General features: G+C 59.7%; 9 protein-coding genes across 9 annotated transcripts; 6 read left to right on the top strand and 3 right to left on the bottom strand.

Moving 5' to 3' along the window:
• Positions 1-296: 296 nt before the first annotated feature.
• Positions 297-2,277, top strand: COLE_05953 (uncharacterized protein; the record flags this gene model as incomplete). The annotated part of the gene is made up of 3 exons (XM_018421107.2): positions 297-708; positions 742-1,077; positions 1,112-2,277. 3 exons carry the CDS (start codon positions 297-299, stop codon positions 2,275-2,277), a joined length of 1,914 nt encoding a protein of 637 aa, XP_018282416.1.
• A 1,033-nt stretch (positions 2,278-3,310) lies between these two features.
• Positions 3,311-5,138, bottom strand: COLE_05952 (uncharacterized protein; the record flags this gene model as incomplete). The annotated part of the gene is made up of 2 exons (XM_018421106.2): positions 3,311-4,944; positions 4,991-5,138. 2 exons carry the CDS (start codon positions 5,136-5,138, stop codon positions 3,311-3,313), a joined length of 1,782 nt encoding a protein of 593 aa, XP_018282415.1.
• A 1,183-nt stretch (positions 5,139-6,321) lies between these two features.
• On the top strand, positions 6,322-6,654 carry COLE_05951 (uncharacterized protein; the record flags this gene model as incomplete). Its single annotated transcript, XM_018427498.2, has 1 exon — positions 6,322-6,654. One exon carries the CDS (start codon positions 6,322-6,324, stop codon positions 6,652-6,654), a length of 333 nt encoding a protein of 110 aa, XP_018282414.1.
• Positions 6,655-7,770: 1,116 nt separating this feature from the next.
• Positions 7,771-9,230, top strand: COLE_05950 (uncharacterized protein; the record flags this gene model as incomplete). The annotated part of the gene is made up of 5 exons (XM_018421105.2): positions 7,771-7,920; positions 8,108-8,307; positions 8,371-8,515; positions 8,641-8,903; positions 8,954-9,230. The coding sequence occupies 5 exons, from the start codon at positions 7,771-7,773 to the stop codon at positions 9,228-9,230; spliced, it is 1,035 nt and encodes a 344-aa protein (XP_018282413.1).
• Positions 9,231-9,627: 397 nt separating this feature from the next.
• On the bottom strand, positions 9,628-11,644 carry COLE_05949 (uncharacterized protein; the record flags this gene model as incomplete). The annotated part of the gene is made up of 3 exons (XM_065626446.1): positions 9,628-10,855; positions 10,891-10,979; positions 11,018-11,644. 3 exons carry the CDS (start codon positions 11,642-11,644, stop codon positions 9,628-9,630), a joined length of 1,944 nt encoding a protein of 647 aa, XP_065482257.1.
• A 567-nt stretch (positions 11,645-12,211) lies between these two features.
• Positions 12,212-13,201, top strand: COLE_05948 (uncharacterized protein; the record flags this gene model as incomplete). The annotated part of the gene is made up of 6 exons (XM_018421843.2): positions 12,212-12,586; positions 12,621-12,704; positions 12,743-12,842; positions 12,889-12,967; positions 13,015-13,097; positions 13,146-13,201. The coding sequence occupies 6 exons, from the start codon at positions 12,212-12,214 to the stop codon at positions 13,199-13,201; spliced, it is 777 nt and encodes a 258-aa protein (XP_018282411.1).
• Positions 13,202-15,518: 2,317 nt separating this feature from the next.
• Positions 15,519-15,743, bottom strand: COLE_05947 (uncharacterized protein; the record flags this gene model as incomplete). Its single annotated transcript, XM_018420144.1, has 2 exons — positions 15,519-15,598; positions 15,650-15,743. 2 exons carry the CDS (start codon positions 15,741-15,743, stop codon positions 15,519-15,521), a joined length of 174 nt encoding a protein of 57 aa, XP_018282409.1.
• Positions 15,744-16,282: 539 nt separating this feature from the next.
• Positions 16,283-16,859, top strand: COLE_05946 (uncharacterized protein; the record flags this gene model as incomplete). The annotated part of the gene is made up of 3 exons (XM_018426306.2): positions 16,283-16,319; positions 16,621-16,765; positions 16,799-16,859. The coding sequence occupies 3 exons, from the start codon at positions 16,283-16,285 to the stop codon at positions 16,857-16,859; spliced, it is 243 nt and encodes an 80-aa protein (XP_018282408.2).
• Positions 16,860-17,506: 647 nt separating this feature from the next.
• On the top strand, positions 17,507-19,453 carry COLE_05945 (uncharacterized protein; the record flags this gene model as incomplete). Its single annotated transcript, XM_018421842.2, has 6 exons — positions 17,507-17,701; positions 17,882-17,984; positions 18,020-18,349; positions 18,395-18,968; positions 19,006-19,239; positions 19,291-19,453. The coding sequence occupies 6 exons, from the start codon at positions 17,507-17,509 to the stop codon at positions 19,451-19,453; spliced, it is 1,599 nt and encodes a 532-aa protein (XP_018282407.2).
• Positions 19,454-20,556: the final 1,103 nt, after the last annotated feature.

The raw sequence follows: 20,556 nt of genomic DNA, 5'->3' as shown, positions 1-20,556 counted from the left end.
CCAAGATGACCTCGCGAGCTCGCGCATTGCAGACTCGACCTGGCAAAGAGCCTCACACCCCGGCGAGTTCCGGTGACGTTGTGGCAGCAGCACGGTGTGGCTTTTGTACATGACGGAACAAGGCAAGACCAGGCAAGGCTCCCACAGCGGAATCAAAATTGGCGGACACTTGCACATGACGGCGATGCCGCTCGCCGACGCTCGGCAGCTCTCCATCGAAAACCCGACCTCCGCCCTGCCCCCTGCCGAAGTCTCATCTTCTCTCCATCCACTTCTATCTCATCCTTCGCCCAATCATGGCTCCCATCCCCCCTCCTCCCTCCTCGCTTCCCGGGAACCCCCTCCCCCCAGCCCCGGAGGCTGCCGCCAACGGCCTCATGGTCAAGGCCCAGCGCTTCTTCGAGGAGAACCAGAAGGCGATCCTGATCGGCTGCGGTGTCGCTGTCGCCGCCGGCGCGGGCTACTACCTCTACTCGAACCAGGGCAAGGGTGCTGCTCCGGGTCCCTCGAGCTCGTCATCAAGCTCTGCCTCGGCGCCGGCGCCTGCCGGTGAAAAGAGCTCCGGCTCGAGCTCCAAGAACAGAAAGAAGAAGAAGAGCAAAAAGTCGTCCAAGTTCCTCGACAACGACGGCGCCGACGGCCCGCTGCTCGAGGAGATCAAGCCCAAAGAGAAGCCGGCTGAGAAGGTCGTTGAGGACCCGTTCGAGGGTGCGTCCGATGCGTGGCGAGACTGACGGACAGGCGTTCCGGATGCCGCTGGCATTGAGGCGATGAGCGAGGCGGAGCGCAACGCGCTCGGCAAGACGCTCAAGGACCGGGGCAACAAGCTCTACTCGAAGAAGGACTTTAAGAAGGCCGTAGAGTGCTACACCAAGGCCATCGAGGTCTCGGTCCAGCCTGACGCCGTGTTTTACTCGAACCGCGCAGCATGCTACGTCAACTACACGCCGCCTGAGTACGAGCTCTGTGTCAAGGACTGCGACGAGGCGCTCAACCTTGACCGCACCTACGTCAAGGCCCTCAAGCGGAGGGCAACGGCTCTCGAGCGTCTCGACCGCGACGAGGAGGCCGTCCGGGGTGAGTACCTGAATGAGCCGTCAGCTGACATTAGATTTCACCGCGTGCACGATCATTGAGCGCTTCCAGGACGAGGCGGCGGCTGCGGCCGTCGAGAGATGTCTGAAGAAGCTGGCGGCCCGTCGCGCCAAGGACATCCTCGCGTCCCGTGAGACCAAGCTCCCCTCGCCCACTTTCATCTCCTCCTACCTCGCTGCGTTCCGGTCGCACCCCAAGCCCAAGTTGCCCGAGAACCCCGAGCAGGGCGACAAGACGCTGGATCTCGCGTTCGACGCGCTCGAGGCCGCTGACTACGCGCACACCGTGACGCTCGTCAACGAGGCGATCGAGCAGGGCATCAGCACCAAGACGGGCCAGGCTGAGGCGTACAACCTGCGCGGCACGTTCAAGTTCCTCATCGGCGACAGCGCGGGCGCCAAGACTGACCTGGAGAAGTCGCTCGAGATTGACCCCACCTTTGTGCAGGCGTGGGTCAAGATTGCGAGCGTGCACATGGAGCTCGGCGACGCGCTTTCTGCGTTCGCCGACTTCGAGACCGCGATCCGCAACGACCCCAACGACGCCGACATCTACTATCACCGCGGCCAGGTGTTCTTCATCATGGGCGAGCACGACAAGGCGATTGCCGATTACAACAAGAGCATCGAGCTCGACGACGCGTTCATCTTCACGCACGTCCAGGCCGCTGTTGCGCAGTACAAGCAGGGCGAGGTGGCCAAGTCGATGGCGGCCTTCCGCAAGATCCTCCGCCAGTTCCCCGACCGCGGCGAGCCGTCCAACTACTACGGGGAGATTCTGCTGGACCAGCAGAAGTACGCCGAGTCGGTGGAGCGGTTTGAGCGCTCGATCGAGCTCGACAAGGACAAGAAGCCGCGCAATGTGCTCCCGTACGTCAACAAGGCGCTCGCCCTCTTCCAGTGGAAGCAGGACATTGGTGCCGCCGAAGCGCTGTGCAAGGAGGCGCTGGACATCGACCCAGACTGCGACGTGGCGGTGGCAACGCTCGCCCAGCTCAGCCTGCAGCAGGGCAAGATCGACGAGGCGATCAAGTGGTTCGAGAAGAGCGGCAAGCTCGCGCGCACTGAGGGCGAGCTCGTCAACGCCATCACGTACGAGCACGCGAGCCGCGCCCAGGCCGCCTTCCTCAAGAACTTCCCCGAGTACGCCGAGCGGCTCGGCCAGATCGCACAGGGCATGTAAGAGGCCGCAGGCGGTCGGGCGAGCGGCATGGGCGCCGCGTCGCGCCCAGCGCGCACCACATAGAGCGCGCCTCATGCGCCGGAAGAACATCCATGTAGTTTCGTACCTCATCTAGCGCAGACGCGATTCGCATAGTAGGTAGGACCTGATGCCTATGCAACCTCTCAAGATTGAGGGTGGATTCAGCAGTGGGGGGTGAAAGGGGGCTGGTGACATGTGCAAGTACATGAAAGCGTGCGAGGGGAAATTTTGCCCTCGAAAGTTCGAGCAGCATCGTCCACTTCGCCCGCTGTTGCGCGTGCTTGCGCATCTACGACGCGCCTGCTCTCTCATGGACTGGGACGAACGGCTGCTGCTCCCATCTGAGCGCCACCGCCCATCCTCAGACGTCCCCACTCTCCAGCTCTCAGCTCTCAGCTCTCAGCTCACAAATCATGCCATGCGATCTAAGACTACTGCTGTGTGTCGATGTCGATATGTACGGCCCACCGCCCCACGCGCGGCAGTACGGCCGCCGCGCGTCGGGGACTGAGATGGCCACCTCCTCTCGCCGGATCCGGGTTGACGCTCGACCTGACGTGACCTGCGCACCCACCATTGTGGAATGCGCCGGGGGCCAGAGAGCAACACAGGGGAAGTGAACCCGCGGCTTGCCGCACGATGAGGAGAAGAGAAGGAGAAACCCAACTTTTATGGGTGGAGGGAGGGGGTGAGGCGAGGGCGGGGATAGGGATTAGCGGGAGTGGCGGGAGGGTGGGGGGTGAAGGGCGCTGTGAGGCGGGGTGGAGGCACGAGGTGGGACAGCTGTGTTCTTTCCTTCCAGGTTTATCCGTTGAAGCGGTATCGCGGAATGAATGCGAAGTCACTCAGACTCGCTCTCTCAACGATCTCTCAACTCTTGCTCAGTCACTATAGGTCGCATCCGCGGTCTACCGCTGCAGTATCAATCTAGCAATACAGTACCACTCGGCGCGCGGCCCGGACCGTCCCGGCAATGCGCGCGCCTCTAACGCCTCTACTAAAAACACACGACCTAAGCGGAAGCCTTCTCGGCGTCAAGCATGTCGGTGGGCGTAGCCACACGCGTCGCATTAGGCGAAGGCGAGTTGGAGCGGCCGTCCATGCCGAACTTCTCGCTGTTGCCGCTTCGGGGAGGGATCGAGGTGTCGATGGCGTCCTCGGCCGTCACCTCCGTGTCGGGGCCGTGGATGTCGTAGCGGTCGGTCATGACCTGCACCTGGTGGTCCGTGAGCTTGGGAAGCTCCTTGGCGACCTTGGTTGCGCGGCGGTGGGTCACGTGCGCGTGGGCGTAGACGACATCGAGCTCTTCTAGCGAGCGGCCAGCCGTCTCGGGGTAGAAGAAGTAGATGAAGGGGAGGAAGATACAGTTGGCAATGGCGAAGAGGAAGAAGGTCCAGGCGCCGATCGAGGCCGTCATGGTCGGCAGCACCTGGACGACGAGGAAGTTGCACAGCCAGTTGGTCATAGTCGAGATGGCGTTGGCCTGGGTGCGCACCGACATCGAGTTGAGCTCGGCGGGGTAGAGCCACGGGAGCGGGAGCCAGGTCGCGCCGAAGAAGGCGATGAAGAGGTGAAGACCAAAGGCACCACCCTTGGCAGGGCCAACAGAGCCAGGAAGGAGGCATCCCCAGGTGATGAACATGGAGACGGCCTGGCCGACGGTTCCGATAAGGAAGAGCTTGCGGCGGCCAACACGCTCGACGAGCTGGAACGAGAGGAGGGCGAAGAGCATGTAGACAATCGAGAGGACACCACCGAGAATGAGCGAGAGGCGCATCTCGAGGCCGATCTGGTTCTTGAAGAGAATGGTCGAGTAGTAGATAACAGCGTTGCAGCCACCGAGCTGCTGGAAGAGCTGGGTCGAAGCACCGACCAAAGTACGGGTGAGGTTCTGCTTCTTGCCCTGCTTGAGAATGTCAGATCGCTTGGCCTGAGCCTGAATCTGAGCCTCAATGGCCTCAGTCATGCGGACCTTGTCGGCGATTGTCTTCTCCGAGTCGAACTCCTCGCCGGCGAGAGCAGCAATGACGCGCTGAGCCTCGTCGTCGTAGTTGTGGAGCAGGAGCCAACGAGGCGACTCGGGGAGACCGAGAACACCGATAATGAGAAGAAGGGCAAAGAAGATCTGGAATGCAATGGGGAAACGCCACGAGACACCGTCCTTGTCAACGTATGAGAGGCCAAAGTTGAGCCAGTACGCGATAACGGTGCCGACGGCAACGGTCGAGGCTTCCATGCAGATCAGGAAGCCACGGTTGTGTGCCTTGGACGACTCCGCAATCCAGGTCGGGATGGTGGCAGTGTTTGCTCCGTTGCCCAGACCAGTGATTACACGACCGACAAAGAATTGAACGAAACCACCGACATTGCCCCGTCCGCTGGGGTCGCCGGGGCCGAAAGTGATCGTGGTAATGATGGCGCCGATGATCATGACAACGGCGCCGCCAAGCATCATGCGACGACGGCCGGCCCTCTCGCCGACAAAGTAGGCAAACATGGCGCCGAAGAAGCATCCGACCTCATAGCACGAGGTGACGGCGCCCTGGATGGTACCGGTGTGGACATCGTTGGGACCGTTCTGCCGAGTGGCGGGAAACTCGCGGTTGAACTGCTCCGAGCCGATGATACCAGACATGAGACCCTGGTCTGGATGGTCAGCGCTGCTCCGTCTATGCCATTGTTGCTGACTCACCATAGCCGAAGAGGGAGAAGCCGACAGTGCCGGTCGCAACGACAGCTGCGAGGAGAGCGTTGCCATTGAAGCCATAGTACTTGACGGGACCAGGCCGCTGAGCGAGCTTTGCGGATCGTTCGCGACTCTGGTTGATGATCATAGGCATAGTGAGAGTGGATTGTCAGTTGGACAACCTCGAGTCACCCGGTCTTATATGAAGTGAAAGCGCGGCGTGCTCCAACCTTCCCCACGCCCATCCCCGCCGCAGATCGGGGTCGCCGCGCGGGGATGGAGAAAACACCAGTTTCAGGCGACCCCCTCATCCCCGAGTGGGACGGGTGTGCGGCGAGAGGAAGAGGATGGAGCGCGCATGCCCCACCCATGGCGCGCGCGAGATACTCCGGCGATGGCCAGTCAAATTTTGCGGTTTTGGCGGGGGACGCGTGCATGCGTTCCTCAAGTGGCAAGCAGATTGTTGTTAGCGCGTGTGAGAGCGAGTGAGGAGGGGCAGCGGCGCGACGAGGGAGAGTGTTTGGCGAGGAAACAAACCTCGGCGATGGCGTTGTTGTGAGAGGAGTCAGGGAGATGAGCCGTCACGGTTGAGCATGACGCAATGTTGACCCGAAATTCAAAGGACCCGGAGGGGAATTAGGGGAGATATGGCCGAAATCAATGTGGCTCCGATGCGCCACCTCGCTCACAGTCCGAGGATAGATTGTGGCATCCCGTCCAAGCCTCGGCGTCACCTCCAAGTACATACCCACTACAGCCACCACTTGTCCATATTAAATTTTAGTGCTCGGCACACGTCTGATATCTCAGGGCTATCTTCTGCGTGCCGCCGGCTTTTACCTCCCATGTGGACAAACAGGCACCACCCCCTCCAGCTTTCAGGACTGTGTTCATTCGAGTGCCATCGTCCACGAGTGGACGTCATCCATTCGCCGCTCGCCACTGTGCCTCTCCCACCATCCCCCTCCAACGTCACCACCACACTAGCGGGCCGTAGCGCCGCTGAACAAACCATTCCAGTCACCAGGGTGCGGACCGAGAGAAACCCCATTGGATCAACGATCGCCGGCCGGTGACTACGTCTCACTGTTGTACTTTTCGTTGGCTGCTCATCAACTGGTTGCCATCGTTGCCGCCACCCCGTTTGGGAACCAGGGCGCGCCGCTCACCCATTGCGCTGCTCCGGGCAGTGTCCCGAGCCTTAAGCCGGTTGTCTGCATCTCGAAACGGGTGAACCTTAGCTCAACATCGGTGAGTTGATCACGCGCTCACGCCTTTGCCGAGTCAGTGATTGGGAATGGACGGGGCGCCGTCAAGTCTTGCGACACGCGCGACAGATGTTTCGAGTACGTGTCATACCGTGCTGGGTGGCGAGGAGCCGGCCAGCTGAGCCAGTGGGGACCGCATACCACGGCCCACAATCCTGCCCTGTTCGACAATCATGCAAACATTCCAAGATTTCTGGGCGGTGGATGGCTCCACCGCCCCACTACTCATCCTTCAACATCTCCACTGCCGGATCTTGCACACTTCTTGCGCCACTCGGTGGCACTCTGGTAGTCACCACCAAGCATCTCCACGCCAAGCGCCGCTTTTCGAGCACTCTGAACAAACCTCTGGCTTCGACAAACATTGAACGATTCGTGACCATTCCGATATCTCGGCCGTAAGATTATTCCAGGGCGTGCCATGTCACCAGTGTCTGGGACGTTAGCTCGGTGCCTATTATTCACATGCTGTGCCTCGTTACCACTTCCATGTCACTCATTTACTGAGTGTGCGAGACAGCTAGGACTTTGAGGAAGGCAACAATTGTTTGACCAGTTTGGGTCGCTAGTGTGGTGTGAGGAGCTGGGTATGTGCTAAATCCGAGGGGTGTTGTACAATTGACCGCAGTCCGACGTGAGAAAGTATGAAGATATCAGCGTCAATTATAACGGGGGCACACAAGATTGTGGATTTGCTTGACTCTGCCGACGCGTGCTCGTGAGGTGAGCCCGAGGCTTGTGGGGTTCAGAGGTTAGTGCGAGGCGAGGCGTTGCACGGCTTGCGGGGGCGCGCACCCCCAGGTGGTGCTAGAGCCCCTCGACGCTCGGCGAAACTTGTGTCCATCGGTCAGACAGCACGTGAGCGTTTCGCCCCGACGCGCTTGGATATGCTTTACAGCGAGCCGAGGGATGAGGGTTGCCGAGGGATGATGTGGGGGTCAAGCGCGCTGCGGGGGTCAACCGTCGCCCCGCTCCATCTACCTTTCCTCTTCGTTGCACACCCCACCATTGCTTGTTCACAACAGCATACACTACCACCACTCCGCGTTGGGCGCGTTGGGCATGCTTCAAGGAGTGAGGAATTATCCAGCGCCGCGCACCTGCACCCTCTGCGCGACCGCGTTGTGCTCCATCTCGGAGGATGAAGCCAGTCAAAAGGCCCTGCTGCCGGCTCACAGTGCCGGTTTGAAGTGCGGAATGGTAATGTTTCCGCGCAGCACATCTCTTTCTTCACTCCGCGCTCCGTGAGTGCAAGCCTGAACGAACATGCATCAGTCGCGCCAACTATGTTTCAGAGGAGAGGTGAGACAAGGCAAGAGATGACGCAGACGCAGAAATCAATCTCACGTGAGCCTGTCGTAGATTGCCGGCAAGTGCATGGAATGTGATCTGTCCGGGTATCGGCCACCCGGCAACTCATCATCATCCAGCCACGAGTTCTGCGCTGGCTAGAGTTTCTCACACTCATAATCGTTCTTTCATCCTCACATTCTACCCTACACGCTCTTGCACGCCAGCATGACCCTCCCCTCGATTAACAAGCGCGTCGTCCTCGCCAAGCGCCCCGAGCGCGGGCCCATTACGCCGGCCACCTTCAAGAAGGACTCGGCTCCCCTCAAGAAGCCCGGAGACGGCGAGGTGGTCGTCAAGGTCGAGCTGCTCTCGATTGTGAGTATCTCGCCTCTTGATCAGAGCAGCAGAGAATCAAACATAGCGGCTGGCTGTGGCGTCTCAGTCCACTAGCACGGCAGCTCCGTCCGTTGTATCTCGGCCTGCATGGTGACCTCACTGTGTCTCGGCTGGCAGGGCTGGCTCTACCCTCTCACTCGCACTTACGCCCTCTCGCTTACACCAGGACGCCGCCATGCGCATGTGGCTCGTCGACACGCGCTCGTACATCCCCCCCGTCCAGATCGGCGAGGTGATGCGCGCCGCGGGCCTTGGCCGCGTCGTCGAGACCCGCAGCGACCGCTACAAGGTCGGCGACCTTGTGCACGGCCTCCTCGGCTGGCAGGAGTACTGGGTTGGTCCTGCTCGTGTTCTAGAGCCGCGTCCGTGAGTCTACCTCGCCTCTTCCAACTCGCTTCGCCTGGTAACGGTATAGCTCGCTGACCCCAGCACCCCCCAGGGCATGCAGGACATCGACCACCTCGGCCTCCTGGGCGTGTCGGGCATGACCGCCTACTTCGGCATGTTTGACGTCGGGCGCCTCAAGGACGGCGAGACGGTGTGCATTTCCGGCGCCGCGGGCAGTGTTGGCCTTGTGAGTCTCAGCCATGTGATACGAACAACTTCATGGCACCGATTCCCACCCGCCATCTCACATTCCGCATGACGCGGTGGTAGTCACCACTCCCGCCCCTCCTTGTTCGCTGACGCTGACACCAGATCGCGACCCAGATTGCCGTCGCGCACAAGCGGTGCAAGGTGATTGCGATCGTCGGATCGCAGGACAAAGTCGACCAGCTCAAGGCGCTGGGGTGCGAGATCGTGCTCAACTACAAGCAGGAGGGGTTCGCGGGGCGCCTGCGCGCCGCCGGCCGCATCGACGTCTACTTCGACAATGTGGGCGGCGAGCTGCTCGACCTCGTGCTCGCGCAGATTAACCCGTACGCCCGCATCGTCATGTGCGGCGCCATTTCGCAGTACAAGTGAGTTTTGGCGACGAGATAGGGGAAGAGGGGAGGAGAGCTGACGCCAGCACTGCTAAGCCGTACGGCGTGCGACTCACGCCGCAGCTTATTTCGATGAAGGCGCGCATGGAGGGCTTCATCGCCTTCGACTACGAGAAGCGCTACCCCGAGGCGCGCGCGTACCTCGCCGACCTCGCCAAGAAGGACCAGCTCAAGTACTCGTATTACGTCGTCGGGGGTGGGCTGGATGGTTGTGCGCCTGCGCTGCAGGACATGTTCTCAGGCAAGAACTTTGGCAAGACTGTCGTGTCTTTCCAGGAGGGCGAGCACAGCACCAAGCTCTGAGCGTCGGCGTCGCAGAGGGAAAAACGTCAGCAGCAGAAGCCACACTAGGACGTTGGACACAGGTACATAGATACTATGGACAATGCATGGTGTGAACACACATGTAGGTTGATCAACCGTTCTAGAATACAACGACCAGGCGCCTGCCTGGCCTATGATGGCCTTCTTCTTGTATCTTGCTCGTTCTAGTCCGAGTCCTCCGACTCGGATGAGATGACGTGAACGCGGCGGGGGCGACGAGCGAGGCGGACAGGTGCGTCCTGAGAAAGGTTTCCGTCAAAAGGCGACGGTGTCGGACTGCTGCGGCTCCGAGTACGCCGCGGCGAGCCCTCAAGACGGCGGCGCGACGACGAAGGAGCACTAGCGTCAGCTTGAGCTTGAAGCAAGGGGAGTAGACTTACGCGTAACGCTCCGCACGGCGACGGCGCAGCTCCTCAATGGACGGCTCATCGGCCTCCTCCTCGCTCTCCGCCCTGCTGTCGACCGCAAGGTGATCGACCTCAGACCGGTCGCCGTTGGACGCATCGTGCTCATCCTCGAGCATGTCCTCGTCCTCATTCTCGTCGTCATCGCCGTCATCGATGAATGACGACTCGTACCCGTCGCTCATGTCGCTTTCGTCGGGCGTGGGATGCCGACGGCGGCGAGCCTCGGCGGGGTGGAGGTTGATTGACTGCAGCCTGAAAGGTCCGCGGCCCACAGCATCCTCGCCATCATTGCGATTGCCACGACCACGTCCGTAGTCACGCTCACTTTCACTCTCCGAGTCGCTGTCGTGGATATAGGTAAACACATGGCGCTCGCCATCACTGTCGTAGTGATACCGAAGAGGGGAGCGCCCCTGGTTCCAGTCATCGTCGTTGTTATCGTCATAGGCGCCGCCACTTCGCGGGCCGTTGCTGTGGTCGTCGGCAATTACACTGCGTTCGCCGTCACTGTCACCGGCATAAGACAGAGAGCTGGTGCTCCCCCAGCCACCGTAGTCGACGGCATCGAGCGTCCGAAGGAGATGCGCGTTATAGTCTTCCTCGTCTTCCTCAACTGTGCCCTCTTCTTCATCTTCGTCGTCCTCAGCCTCATCGTCGACGAGAAAGTGGCGGTCACGCTGTCTCCGCGGAGCACGGAAGGCGTTCATAGCCGCGATCTGCGGATCCAGCAGCAGGCCGTTGCCAAGATCGACTCTGTCCGGGACTTCAAAGACCTCCACCGGCTCGCGTGCAGAGCCGGGAGCAGAGAAGGTGCTGCCGCAGCGATCACACTCGGCGTAGGTAACTTCGAATCCACAGTTGGGACAGCGATTGACGTTGTCGATGTCGTCGTGCAAGATCCAGGAACTGGGCTCGGGAGGAAAGATCTTCGACCACATCAAGTCCAGCTCTGCTCTCGATGTCGACTTTGCGTTGACAGCGGAGGCAGCCAGCCCAGTCAACTCCAAGACATGGTTGAGGAGGATGTTGCGAATCGGCCGACGGAAGATTGGGGTGCGGCACATGTGACAAGTCTTGGTGCGGTACGTTAAATCGTCCTCCTCGTCGATCGCCTCGATGTCGGCTGCAGGGTATGCGGTCGGCGAGCGGAACCACCCTTGCAGACATTTGAGACACGCCGTATGACCGCATTGAAGCCTGGGGTCAATAGATCTTAGCGTAGAATGACTTACGTGTAGGGGTCGTCGAGCGGCTCCATACAGACACCGCAGTGGAGGAGCTCGCAAAGGCTGTCGTTTCGACTGCTGTGGTCGTTGATAAGCTGCATTGTTAGCTCACCGGTCAACCGACCGGACTCACCTTCTCCTTTACCTCAATTTCATCCTTTGTTTTGCCCATGTCCGCCAGCTGCATCTCAAGAGTGTGCTCAAGCTCGGCGATGCGCGCGCGCATCTGCGCAATGCCTTTCTGGGTTTCCTCATCTGCCTTAGCCATAGTGGAAACCTTCTTCCGCAGGTGTGCGACCTCGAGATCGCGCTTGAGGTGTTGTTCCGGGGCATGGGTGCCATTCATGTCCGAGGTGGACAGGCCGCAGCGCCCAGTGTCGGGCGCGTCCGAATCGGGCTTGATACGGTTTGTGAGACGCAATGATGAGGTCGTGCCGTTGGGCTCAGCCTTCACCTCATACACATCCGAATCATCGGCGTCCTCAATGGTGACGGCTGAAACGCCGCTCTCGCCCTTACGGAGGCGCTTCTTCAGGCGGCGGCGCCTGGCCGAGTTGGCAGAAACGCCTTCGCCTCGGGGGGGCGCGGCGGGCTGGAGATGGTGTGGGTGATGGTATTTGCGGTGTACTGGTTCCGACTGGGAGTGTGATTTGTTGGGCCTTGGCACAGCGTGGATGCGCGCGTATGGAGTGAATTCTACGACTTCTGGGGAGGTTTGGCGGCTTTTGTCTTTGCCCTTTCCCTTGGGAGCCTTGGGCATGGCGGGGGTTGGAAGTTGAGAGTGGTGGTGGATGAGGTTAGTGGGGGAGAGAGTCGCAAAGCTCAAAGTCGCGTTTGGATGCGCGAGTGAGAGCGTGAGAGATGGAAAGAGCGAGGAGGGGAAGAGTTAGAGAGATGGAGAGAGATGAAGAGAGACGAAGAGAGATGAAGAGAGAGTGATGTGTGTCGACGAGCGCTGTGTCTTGCCGCCAACAATTCACTGATTCTCGGCTGTCTCACTTCTCGCCCTCACGTGGTGGCAAATTGCTATTAGAGGGACCAACCAAATAGCAATACAAATGATGTCCCAGTGTTCTAATGCCACCGCGCTCATTCCGCCCGTCCAAGTCTATCCTCAATTGATCCATTTCACAACGCAGATTTGCCACCCAGTTGGTATTATCAGGGTTTCCCACGTGGCCCACCTCAAAAGTTGCAGACTGCAGCCTGCGGCATCCCAACTCCCACACGTCTCTCCACTCCCTAGTGCATCCTCTCTCAATCTCGGTCGACACTAACTTCAACCTCTCTATTCTCCATTGCACTATCCTCTCACATATCCATCATCATGGCCCACAAGTCGCATCGTCAAAAGGCCCTCGCCGCCCAGCTGGAGGCACGCCCAGAAATCTCCCTCGTCAAGCCCAAGGTCCCAAAGAAGAAGCCTGTCTCCGATGGCATGGAGGTCGACTCGGACGACGAGGGAGTTGTCGTCGGTTCCGCTCTCGCCTCTGCCTCCGGAGAGGCCTCCTCATCTGGCTTTGCTCCCCTTTCTGCCAAGGAGCAGTCGAGCGTGCTCAAGAACGAGTTCCGCCGCGTTCCCATTCCGCCCCACCGCATGACTCCCCTTAAGCGTGAATGGGTCAACATTTACACCCCCCTTGTTGAGATGCTCGGTCTCCAGGTCCGCATGAACGTTATGCGTCGCGCTGTCGAGCTGAGGGTAGGCTTGGAGAAGCGATGTAGCTGACCGCCAGAGCTCGGGGCATACCATTGACACCGGCGCCATCCAGAAGGGTGCCGACTTCGTCAAGGCCTTCGCTCTTGGCTTTGACGTCAACGTGAGCTTTCACAGCGATGAACCAAACCTAACGATCAGGATGCCATTGCTCTCCTCCGTCTCGACGATCTCTACATCGACTCGTTCGAGGTCAAGGACGTCAAGACATTGCACGGTGACCACCTTGCCCGTGCCATCGGTGAGTGGCTTGAGCTCCCATCTGCTCGAGCCAAGCTGACATGCAGGCCGTATTGCGGGTGAAGGTGGCAAGGTCAAGTTCACCATCGAAAATGCCAGCAGGACGCGTATCGTGCTCGCCGACACGTGAGTAGCAGCCAAGCTCTGCTCTGTCCTAGGCATGCTGACGGCAGCCACATTCACATCCTCGGCTCCGTGCAGAACATTAAGATTGCGCGCGACGCGGTTGTCTCGCTCATTCTTGGCTCCCCACCTGGTCAGTTGCCACCAAGTCTGCGCGGAATACGGGAGCTAACCCTCACAGGCAAGGTGTATGCTCACTTGAAGACGGTCGGCGCGCGGATGAAGCAGCGGTTCTAGGTGTTGGGATTGGGCTCGATAGATCAGGCTTCGTTTACTATGTTGTTCATGCTATACCCGTCTTACAGGCCGTAAAGGCTCGAGAGGATCTTTGGGGGGAGCATGTAGGAGATTAGAACAGACATTAGCGTTCCTGACAGGTGAGATTATAAACCCCCGCCACGGGAGGAAACACCGAATTTTCCGTGCTGGCAGAAGTTGCCGCCAGAGTTGGCCACCTAGCCTCCATTGTACGACGAACTCACCTATCATCCCTCCAAAAGTCCTTGCAACATGGTGAGCATCGAGCCCGGAGGCGCGTATTGCATGCTAACGATCTCCGCAGAAGCCCATCATTCTTCAAGGTTCGTTTTCCGCGCGTTTGCGCGCGATTCAGCCACCTGACAATGCTAATTGGCAGGACACGAGCGTTCGCTCACCCAGATCGTCTTCAACGCCGAGGGCGACCTGCTTTTCACTGCGTCCAAGGACAAGATCGTGAACGTGTGGTTCACGTCGAACGGCGAGCGTCTGGGCACATTCAATGGACACAACGGTTCGGTGTGGAGTGTCGCGGTTGACTGTGCGTCGCGCCGCGAGTGAGCTGACATTAGCACAATCGCGCTATCTCCTGACGGGCGCGGCCGACAACGAGATGAAGCTGTGGGACGTGTCGACGGGCAAGTGCCTCAAGTCGTGGGAGTTCTTGACGGCCGTGACGCGTGTGGCGTGGAGGTGCGTTCCCAAAGGCCTCGTTGGGAGCTGGACACGGAACCGAGGAAGGGGCTGACGCGCAGCGAGGACGACGAGATGGCGCTGTGCATTACCGAGCAGCGACAGGGCCAGCCGTCCATTATCCGGACATTCAAGGTCAACCGCGAGGACCCAGCTGCGTCGAGCTCCACCCCCCTGTCTACGATTGTGCTCTCGGGATCGAAGGCGACCGTCGCCATCTGGGCACCCCTTTCGGACTACATCCTTACGGGCCACGAGAACGGCAAGGTTGCCAAGTACGACGCTAAGACGGGCGAGGAGGTGCTCAAGAACGAGGAGAGCCACAAGGCGAACATCACCGACATCCAGCTCTCTCCTGACGGCACCTACTTCATCACTTCGTCCAAGGACAAGACGGCACGCATCTTCGACTCGGACAGCCTTGAGGAGATGAAGGCGTACACAACCGAGACGCCGCTCAACTCGGCCTGCATCACCCCTCTCCGCCCCTACGTGCGTCCAGGAGCACGAGCAAGCTGACTTCAGGTTATCCTCGGCGGTGGCCAGGACGCCATGAACGTCACTACCACATCCTCGCGTGCGGGCAAGTTCGAGTCGCGGTTCTGGCACAAGCTGTTCGAGGAGGAGGTTGGCCGTGTCAAGGGCCACTTGTGCGTCTCATCTGCAATCAGAGCAGCAAGCTAACCTTCAGCGGGCCGATCAACACCCTCGCCGTCCACCCCCAGGGCAAGGCGTACGCCTCGGGCGCCGAAGACGGCTTCGTCCGTGTGCACTGGGTGAGTAGCGCACGGGTCGGCGCGGACCGAACAGGCGCTGACAACAGTTCGACGAGTCGTACTTCCGGAGCAGGCCCTTCGGCGACCTCGAGCCTGAGGTTGAGGTGTAGGTTGGACTGTAGCTGCATTGTGTGTGGTATGCACGTGTTAGACATAGGAGGTGTGCGGCGGGCGGGGGGCGGGGGGCGGAGCGTCGAGCGGGCCTCGCGAAATCCTTACCGTCGCACAAATGCGTGCGGACACTCCACTAGGCTCGACACACGTGTCCGAATCTGTATGCTGCATGCTGCGGTTCCCCGCGCCCTACTCTCTACATTATCTCGTTCATGCCGAGGCAGCCTCCTGCTCGCGGTTTGCCTCGAGGAGCTTGCGCTTGTGGGCGATCAACTCGTTTCTGTGGGTCAGCGATGCGTGGAGGGAGATGGGGCAGAGTGGGAAGACCGCCGTGGGCTGTGTGAACAGGGCGTACGTCGGCGACACACAGGCGATGGGAGCAGTTCAGGAGGAGGTTACAAAGGCCTGGACAGGACGCTGCGCGAAGCAGAGCGCCGTAGCCTAGCCGGCAGCACAGAGGACGATGGGGCAGGACGCTTGAAGGAAGGACCAACCACACTGCGCCCAGACGTCATCTCGGCGCCGAGGAGTGCTTCTTCCGTGAAGCACGCATACCGCGCGCTCGCAGCCTTGCGCACCATGCGCACCAGCGCCCTTTCCGGTGCACCTCCTCCTGCTCCGCTCGCGCGCCGTCGCTCATGCGCTCCGGCGTCGCTGCCATTCCGCCCGCAATTCCACCTCGGTCGAACCGAACAGATCTCCCCGCGCGCGACTCACTGCCGCTGCTCCGTGTTGTACAGGAAGTACCCGAGGGTGCCGAACGCGGTCGCGGCAAGGAGGTGGCCCTCGGGGTCTGATGTCAGCGCCTGCGCAGGAGACCGCTCCGAGTTTCATGGGGACGCACGCGCAAAGATGTTGCGCTTCTGCAGGCCGAGCTGGAAGCAGCGTGCGCCGAAGCCGAACGCGGAGAAGCCGAGGATGTTGGCGAGGAGGGACATGGGCGCAGACGGAGTGTCGGAGTCGGTGGTGGTGCTCGCGATCGTACATCACCAGCTGAGACGTACAGAGATAGGCGCCGCACGGCGTTATGCCGAAACGCCGGGGCGGCGGATTGGATTCCTGCCTGTCCCGATTGGACCCGCAGTGATACGGTGAGTGAGGCCAGGGCGAGGCGAGTTGGCCGAGCTCTCGAACGCTCAACGACTACACCACTCCACAAAACCACAATGCGCGTTTCGGCACCAGTTAACGGCGGCATGCCTGGGGGTACGTGAGGACGGTGGCGGTGCTGACGGCAGGCAAGACTTGGGTGCGTTGCGCTAGCGGGCGTTATGATGGAGCCGAGGGCGGGTGAAGCCGAGATCGCGCGCACTCGCGAGAGGATGGCGCGCGCGCGCACGCGCAGGCTTAGGAGAGAAGGAGAGGGGAGAGGAGATGGGGAGATGGAGGACGGAGAGTGATGAGCAAAGAGGAGGAGGAGGACGGCGCAGACGAGCGCGGAGCAGTCAGCTAACGACAGTCGGGTTGGTGGGGTGACATGAAGGGCCCTAAGCAGAAGGGTATCTACGCGTACAGTACGTTGCGCGCGCATTATTCTTGCGATGCTGACGCTTTCCCCTCGCTCCGGAAACCACCTCGCTCGCCATTCTTGCCCACTGCATCGCGATCATGCGCGCTCCGAAACGCACCGACCTCCACTTCCTTCCCTCCGACAACCCATCTCGCCAATTCGCACCTTTCCCTCTCTTTCGCCCTCGCCCTCCTTGGTCTGCGCGCACGCATGATGCTCTGCACGACGCGAATCGCCTTTCTGGCCTGTCTCTCCTCCGCGCCGATGACCCAATCCCTCTCGGACCACTCGCTCTCTCTCAACAGCTGTCTCGCCTGTCGCCCAGAAGCCCATGAAGGGCGCCCTCAACGGCTACCTCTTCTGGGGTGTCCGCCGCCTTGCCCAGCAGGTCCCCTACTTTGCTCCCCCCTTCCTCGTTGGCTACGCCGTCTACTCGTGGGGCAAGGACAAGTGAGCTGCTCCTCCGTCCTGTGCTGACCCCAGGTACGCCTACTACAACTCTAAGGAGGGCCACCACGCCCTCGCCCAGGCCGAGGGCCACTAAGCAATCGCTAGACAACATGCATTCCTGGAAGATACAGACTGTTGTCAGGTCGGCGGGGGATCGAGGAGCCGAGACCCGGGAGAGCAGCACAGGGCAGTCAAGAGTTCAGCTCAGAGGAACCCCTCCGGCAACGCCAGAGTGCTGCGGCGACCTGCTCATGGCACCCTTCCGGTCGCCGCTACACTCCTTTATATCCGTGAACAGACGCAGACCTCGGACATCCAACCGTAGGACCTTCCTCACCCACTCCTCCCATGCCTCACATCGTTCAATCTCGCCATTCGGCCTGGCTACCGCGCAATGTCTCAGTCGATCCAAACCGAGAGCTACTTGTCATCCATGGCGCGCGAGTGGGGTTGAGTGCATGACTACGGGGCCATATACGGGGCGAATGGAGTCGAGGAGGATCAGCTCGTCAGATCATTGATCAGTTGATCACGCGCGGATTTGGCGATCTGGCAGATTCACTCCAAGCTCCAAGCTGATCGCTGATCCAACCTTCCCACCTCTAGGTGGCCCATGGCCCATGGCCCACTTGAGACGCGCGACGCGCCGCGCTGAATATATAACCCTCACCTTCCTCTCGCATCCTCTTCTGACTTTCACTCCATCACTCATTCACCACTCTCCTCTCTCCGTCGGCCGCCATGGGCCCCGACCTTCTCACCCTCCTCGAATCTTCGCCTGACAAAGCCATCGATCACTACCTTCTCAAGACAGAACGCAGCCCACTCTCGCCAGACTCGCCGATTCTCAAAGACCCCGCCGTCCGTCTGTTCACGGCCACTCTCAATAACCTCGCCCTCAAGGACCGGCCTGACAACCCGCTTCAATCGGTTCCCGTGAGTACCTCAGACTATTCACGTCAGCCGTCCAGTCACACAGGCCCACTCCCACCCTCATCTCATTTCTGAGCCCCCCTGCCTGCCAGGTTGAATGACCTCGCTAACTAGACCACCACTGGTGACCTTCCTCCGCACCTCTCGCTCACACTTTCTTCGTTGGGAGCCAACTAATGTCAGACAGCCTCTCACCGTCGCACCACGCACACCGCCGCCTACCCCCGCATCCTCGGTGCACTTCTGGCCCGCATTGACTGCCTCCGAGTGGGTGGAAACGATAAGTGTACGCTTGAGGACCACGACCGCAACTAACTAAAGCACACGTCGGTCGGCTACTCCAGCGCTTTCCTCGCATTAGCAAGTCGTTCGGCGATGCTGCCTCGCCTTTTGCCTCCATGTACTCGATTGACGGTCCAAAGCTTGTCGAAGCTTGTAAAAATGATGTGGACACGGCGCAGCCTGTCATAGGAATTGAGCATCTCACAGACATGGACCTGGCCTCAAACCCGCCCAAGAATGACAATCTCAAGCCCGTCGACAATTTGGGTCCGAGTGACACTTCCGGCAAGACGCCACCTGCGGCTCAGCTCTCCAACGCCTCCAATGTCCCCCCCGATCATCCCCAGCTACCCACTGTCGCACCCAATGGTTTGTGGATCGCCTCCCCTACCGCTATGCTTGGCTTACCATTAGACACTGCTATTATTGACTCAATCGTGGGCCCTCTGAAGCTCGCGAAGCGCCGGATCTCCCTTTTGGGGAATGCGACCAATCCGGAGAATATCAAGAAGACACGTCTTGAAGCAACCCTTCCCAGATCAGTGCATGTCGACGTTATGAAGTATCATTCCCCCTTCAAGAACGCTCGGGGGCTGCAGGATTCGAGTTCAAATCTGCCGGAGAAAGAGTGGCGCTGCGATACTTGCGGCTTTAAAACAGCCGACTCGTCGCTTTCATCGGATCCTTCTGCCAAGAGCGCCTCCATTGTCGATGGACCGGTCATCTGCTCTAACTGTGAGGAGCCACGCCGTGTGAGCGACGATGCCTCTGCCCCGACCGAGGACCGGGCCTGTCCCGAGTGCCTAGACATTCTGCCTGAGGGTATCCCCGAACGCCACCGTCGCTACACCACTGAGCTTCTCAAGGCTCACCTGCGCGAAATGCACGGTGACTACGCTCTCGCCATTGCCTGGCGCGACCAGCAGATGCAGAGAACACGGGATGGTTCAACTGTATGGACGTGTCCTTCGAGGCATTGTCCTTGGATGTGAGTCCTCTTCGACTGGTCGTGGCTGACTGTGAAGCAAATTCCATTCCGCCAAAGATTTTGAGGCTCATATCCTCGCCGAACACCGCTTCGCCAACGATAGGGACATTCCCATCAAGTTCCTTTACGCGATCGCGCGGAACGAGGCTGCCAGTGTTCACCAGACTCTGCTGGAGAATATTGAGAAGCGCATGTACATGGCCGAGGACATCGCAAACGAAGATCTTCTCCGGGAGGTTGGCGAGTTCGACAAGCTCGTTGCACAGCACTGGTGAGCACGTCCCAGGAGATTGAGCGGATTTACAGTACGCTGACAGACAAGGGTCAACAGCACCACCAACAAAGATAACAAAGGCGAACATGTGAACGATGCTGTGAATGCGGCGACACAGGCCGCCGGTGGAGAGGCGGAGTCGTGCACTCGACGTGCTTCCGCGAGCTTTGAACTCACTGCGGCGTGTACATATCATGAGCGGGTAGCATGAAGGAGTTAGAGTGTGATGCATAAGAAGTTGTTCATGGGCGGTAAGCCGCGGATTGGAAGACGACAGACTCCACGATTCCAGATGGACGGTCGTAGGGAGACTGAACCATTATAGAGTCACGAGTTTCGGGGCGGATCGAAGATCAACCATATGCATGAGGGCGCACTTCCCACTTCAAGGTGAGTTATCCTCTCATCATCTTCCGTGTGCTCTTCCACTCTCTCCGTTGTCTGATATTACTCATTCCACGATGCCTCTCAACCTTACAGACTTCCTGCGCCCGAGCCCACTCAGGCAGCTCAATTTCTACATGTTTCAGACCGGCGGCGGGGCTATCTTTCCCACTTCGTCGGTGCTGCAAGACCCAGCGGTGCGCCTATACGCCTCAGCTCTCGCCCGCCTCAGCCTTTGCTTCAATCACTGGGAGGGCGAGTGGCGGACTGCAGTACCGGTTCGTATTCCACACCGCTTCCTTTCCCACGTCTTGAAGCGCCCGTCTGTGGTCAACCCCGTGGAAACATCAGCTGAGCAACAAGGATATTTTTCTCGCGAGCGATGATTTACAAGCTGCGCACCAACGCACTCTTGGTGCCCTACTCGCCCGCGTAGTTGCTCTCAGGTCTCCAGACACAGATACGTGTGAGTGACCTTGTATTGGCCCGCTTACAGAGCAGCCTGTGCTACGAAGTACCTCGCTGCTCACATAGCGCTGAAACACATGTGCACGAGACTGGAGTTTGGGGGCCTCACAGAGCGGCAGAGAGGCGACTTCATTGAGGCGTGCAAAGAAGATGTTTCGAAAGCCAAGAAGGTCAAGTTGATGTGCTTCATCGACCACGAGGGTGCACTCGCTCCGCCACCAGGGATGCAAATGCGCCCTCGGGTTAAGCTTGGCGCAAGGAATATCCCCAAAAGGTCCTCCGTCGTTCCGAAGGCCGCCTCGGGGACAGACGCGGAAGCTTCGTCAAGCCAAGTCAGACAATCAAAGGGAATCGGCACAAACGCACGCCCCTCTGAACGGCTCCCGCAAGAGGAGTGGCGCTGCCTCAACTGTGGCCACTTGAACGACGCTTACCTTCCTCAAGCTGAATCTGCAGCGGAGG

Source organism: Cutaneotrichosporon oleaginosum, assembly GCF_008065305.1.
Source record: "Cutaneotrichosporon oleaginosum strain ATCC 20508 chromosome Unknown ATCC20508_contig05, whole genome shotgun sequence".
NCBI classification, from domain to species: domain Eukaryota; kingdom Fungi; phylum Basidiomycota; class Tremellomycetes; order Trichosporonales; family Trichosporonaceae; genus Cutaneotrichosporon; species Cutaneotrichosporon oleaginosum.
This window is presented reverse-complemented; position numbering and strand designations above follow the sequence as displayed.